Source organism: Frankliniella occidentalis, unplaced genomic scaffold (genome assembly GCF_000697945.3).
Source record: "Frankliniella occidentalis isolate FOCC.00 unplaced genomic scaffold, Focc_3.1 Scaffold643, whole genome shotgun sequence".
Lineage (NCBI taxonomy): Eukaryota > Metazoa > Arthropoda > Insecta > Thysanoptera > Thripidae > Frankliniella > Frankliniella occidentalis.
In genome coordinates, this window is record NW_026267758.1 from 1 (window position 1) to 3,373 (window position 3,373).

Below are 3,373 nucleotides of genomic sequence, written 5' to 3' on the forward strand. Positions count from 1 at the left end.
CCCCAACACACAACATCGGGTGTTTCTTTGCTAGCGCTTGGGTCTACTCACACCCTGGCGCTTTTCAGGGTAGGCAAACCCGTCTGTACTGGCGCGTTCAAAGAAACGCCGGTTATACCCACCTTGGTGTCGAGCACGAAGCGTTTGGTGAAGTGGAAGTCGACGATGACGCCCTTCTCGGTGGCCTCGTTGAGCACGCTCAGCCGGCCCTTGTAGCCCTTCGTGTCGAGGAGCGCCACCACGTCCACCACGTGGTACTTGTTCTTGGTGTAGTCCACGTCGACGCGGTACTTGGCCCCCGCCCGCTCGACCAGCAGCCACTGGCGCGCGCGCCCGCTCGAGGCGACCACGGCGCCCGTCACGCGGAAGGGCGCCGCCCAGGACGCCGACGCCGACCTCGGGAAGGAGGCGTCCAGCTCCAGGGTGTGGTGCAGCGACACAGCCGTGCTGTTGTCCACGTACGTGCCGTTGATGACGAGCTCGTGGTGCTATGCGGACGCAGGCGAACGTCAGTAATACATATTTTATTGTGCAATTTATTCGACTTGACCGGCTTGAGGGTGGGCCACTCACCGCGTTGGGCCCGTTGGGCACGGTGACCTCGTAGCGGCCGTGCGCGCTGGCCCGGTAGCGGCCGCGGCTCTGCTGCGCCACGTCGGCCTTGAGGTCTAGCAGCCTCCAGGGGCAGGCGAGCTGCGCGTTGAGGCGGTACACGGACAGGCCGGCCGCCGCGCTGTCGGCCGCGCGCTGCGTCACGCCGTACTCCAGCATGGCGTTCCAGCGGACGTCCTTGGAGTACTGCAGCAGCGCGTGGCTCGACAGGCTGGCGTCGGTCGTGAGGTGCTGCAGGTCGAGTCGGTAGTCGACGCCCTTTTTCGGGCAGGCCAGCGTGGCCTTGAGCGCCAGGTCGGCGTGGTCGTTGGGGTGCCGGTTGCGGTAGAGCTGCTGGGCGGACCACACCGTGTCGCCCAGTCCCAGCTGCTGGCTGCTCTCCCAGTAGCGGTCCGCGCGCTGCGCGTCCAGGGAGGCCACCACGTTGTACTGCGGCCACTGCGACATCTGCGGAGAGGGTGGCGCGTTAGTTGGGCGGCGGCAGACGGTGTGGGGAGGGACGGCACTGCGCCACCGCTGGCACCCACCTGGAGGTTGAAGGACGCGCTCTTTCTGGACAGGGCCCCCTTGTCGTTGCTCTGGTACTTGGCGGACAGGCCCACGTCGTGTGCCTTGGAGGCGCCCAGCTTGTAGTTGGCTGTGACCTTGGCGCTGACGACGTTCGGTGGTGACCAGCGGGCGCTGCCCTGCAGCCCGGCCTCCAGGCCGAGGTCTGCGGCACGCGTCGTGGCGGAGAGGTCCCACTTGTGACCGTTGCGGCTGAGGTCCGCGGCCAGGGCGATGGGCTTGTCGGTCAGACCGCCCACCGTCAGGTCGGCGCTGTACTTGGCGTTGGTCACGTAGCTGACGGCGCCACGCATGTCCAGCAGCGGCCGGCGCTGCCAGGCCACCGTCATGGTGGGCTCGAGGCGGCTGCCCGCCTGCCCGCCCGCGGCCGCCGTCTGCACGCAGGACGCGGCCAGGGCGAGCATCTCGCGCCCGTCCTTGTTGACGGTCACGTCCAGCGAGCGCTTGTCGCGCGCCAGGTTGGCCTTGGCGCTGGCCTCCAGGGCCGCCCACGGCGAGGTGAGCTGCGCACGCGCGCTCAGCTGCCGCGCGTCCAGCCACAGCGAGCCGCGCAGCCGACGGTTGACCCGCGAGCCCGGGGTGTCGAAGGTGGCCGACCACGAGATGGGCGTCCTGCGGGGGAGCAAGCGAGAGGGTGAGATAAGGATCGAGAGATGGACTTGTGGGCGGCGCGGGGGCCTTGCGGGGGCCGCGAGCGCGCAGCCCCCGCGCCGCCTCCGGCCAGGCAGGCTTGTGTCGCTGGCATCATCTCATCATGTCGTGATTAGCGTGGGGTTGGTCGCGATAAGAACGGGTGAAGTCGGTGACGTCAGACCAAACGCTGAAAAAGGAAAATGGTCAGCTCAGCCGCTCGCAACCCCCTTGCACTGCCTGCCCTGCACCAGGCGGAAGTACCCCTGCTGCCCTCACTACTCGGCTTTGGATTGGAACAACCGCCGCTGGTAGACGCCTCCCCCTCCCCCTCCCCGCCGCCGCGCCCCGTCCGCCCTGCGGTAGACACGGTGCTGATGAGGGGAGCGGGGTTGGGGGAGGTTCTCACCACCTCTGACCTTACCTCCCACCATCCATCAGCGGGGTGGGACAGCCAGACGGCCACACAGACGGTCGGTCGGGCAGCCGACGAGGCGAGCGCCCGATTGGATTATAGGACCAGACCGGTGCGCCCGCGCCCGCGCCCGCGGACAGCCTGCTCACGCGCCTGATTAATGCGCATCTATTTGTCGCCTGAAATGAGTTTTTTTTTACCAGCCCCGGAGGGCAACGTTTGTGTGGCGCTCCGCTACGCGCTCCAATATCAACAGAGCGGCCCTCCTGAAACTGGGGCTCAAATTGACTGCCGTTTTTCAATTGTTTGCCTGCCGGGCGGGGGACTGGCACAGAATGTCACCTTCGGCTCGACAGGGGAACGACCCTTAGCCAGCAAGTACTCACGAGGCGTCCGTTGGGTGGTCGTGCTCGAGCTTGTAGATGAACTTGTAGGCGTCGAACGTGTCGGTGCGGAGCAGGCCGACGGAGAGGTTGAAGGGCCCGGTGAGCGGGAAGTAAGGTGCGTCTGGGAAGCGGGAGGCGTTGGCGTAGGACAGCGCGCCGCACAGCTGGAAGCCCGTGACTGTGGCCGCCATACTGGAGGTGCAGCCCTCCGTCTCCTCGCGGTCCTCCAGGATGCCGTCGAGCTCGCGCGGCTGCTCGCGGTGCAACAGGTACAGCCGGGAGGTGACCTCCACGACGTCGACGCGCTCGCGAGGCGTGTGGAGCGACACCTCGACCAGCTTGGCGCCGTCCACGCGCACCCGCCCGTCGATGTAGGTGTTGGAGTGCAGCGTGCTCACGGTGCGCAGGCCCGTCCGCGTCACGTACGCGTTGACGCCCATGTTGGCGACGACTTGCAGGGCGGCGGAGGGGGCGATGCGGCCCTCGACCAGGGCAGCGCGTCTGCTCAGCATCTCGGACAGGTCCAGGCGGCCTCGCACCTGGGGGGAGGGCGGGGCGGTGAGCGAGGCGATAGGCGGTAGGGTGACTCGAGACAAAGGGTGCGTCCTTTTCATCTAACTTCCATCGCGCGATCACGTCGATCACGTCGATCGCGGCCGAGCTCGATCGACGCGCCGCCTTCTAACGCCGCTGCAGAACGTTGCTGCGCATGCGCAGAGGGTTCGCGCGCGACCGTTTCCTCTCCTGCGCATGCGCAGCAACG

At 67.2% G+C, this 3,373-nt stretch overlaps 1 protein-coding gene across 1 annotated transcript; it reads right to left on the reverse strand.

Moving 5' to 3' along the window:
• Positions 1–122: 122 nt before the first annotated feature.
• Positions 123–3,050, reverse strand: LOC127751643 (uncharacterized; the record flags this gene model as incomplete). Its single annotated transcript, XM_052275489.1, has 4 exons — positions 2,611–3,050; positions 1,140–1,791; positions 574–1,059; positions 123–488 (listed from the first exon to the last, which is right to left on the reverse strand). Coding segments are annotated over exons 1-4 (1,944 nt in total), but the record flags the coding sequence as incomplete, so codon positions are not given.
• Between the last annotated feature and the right edge of the window lie 323 nt (positions 3,051–3,373).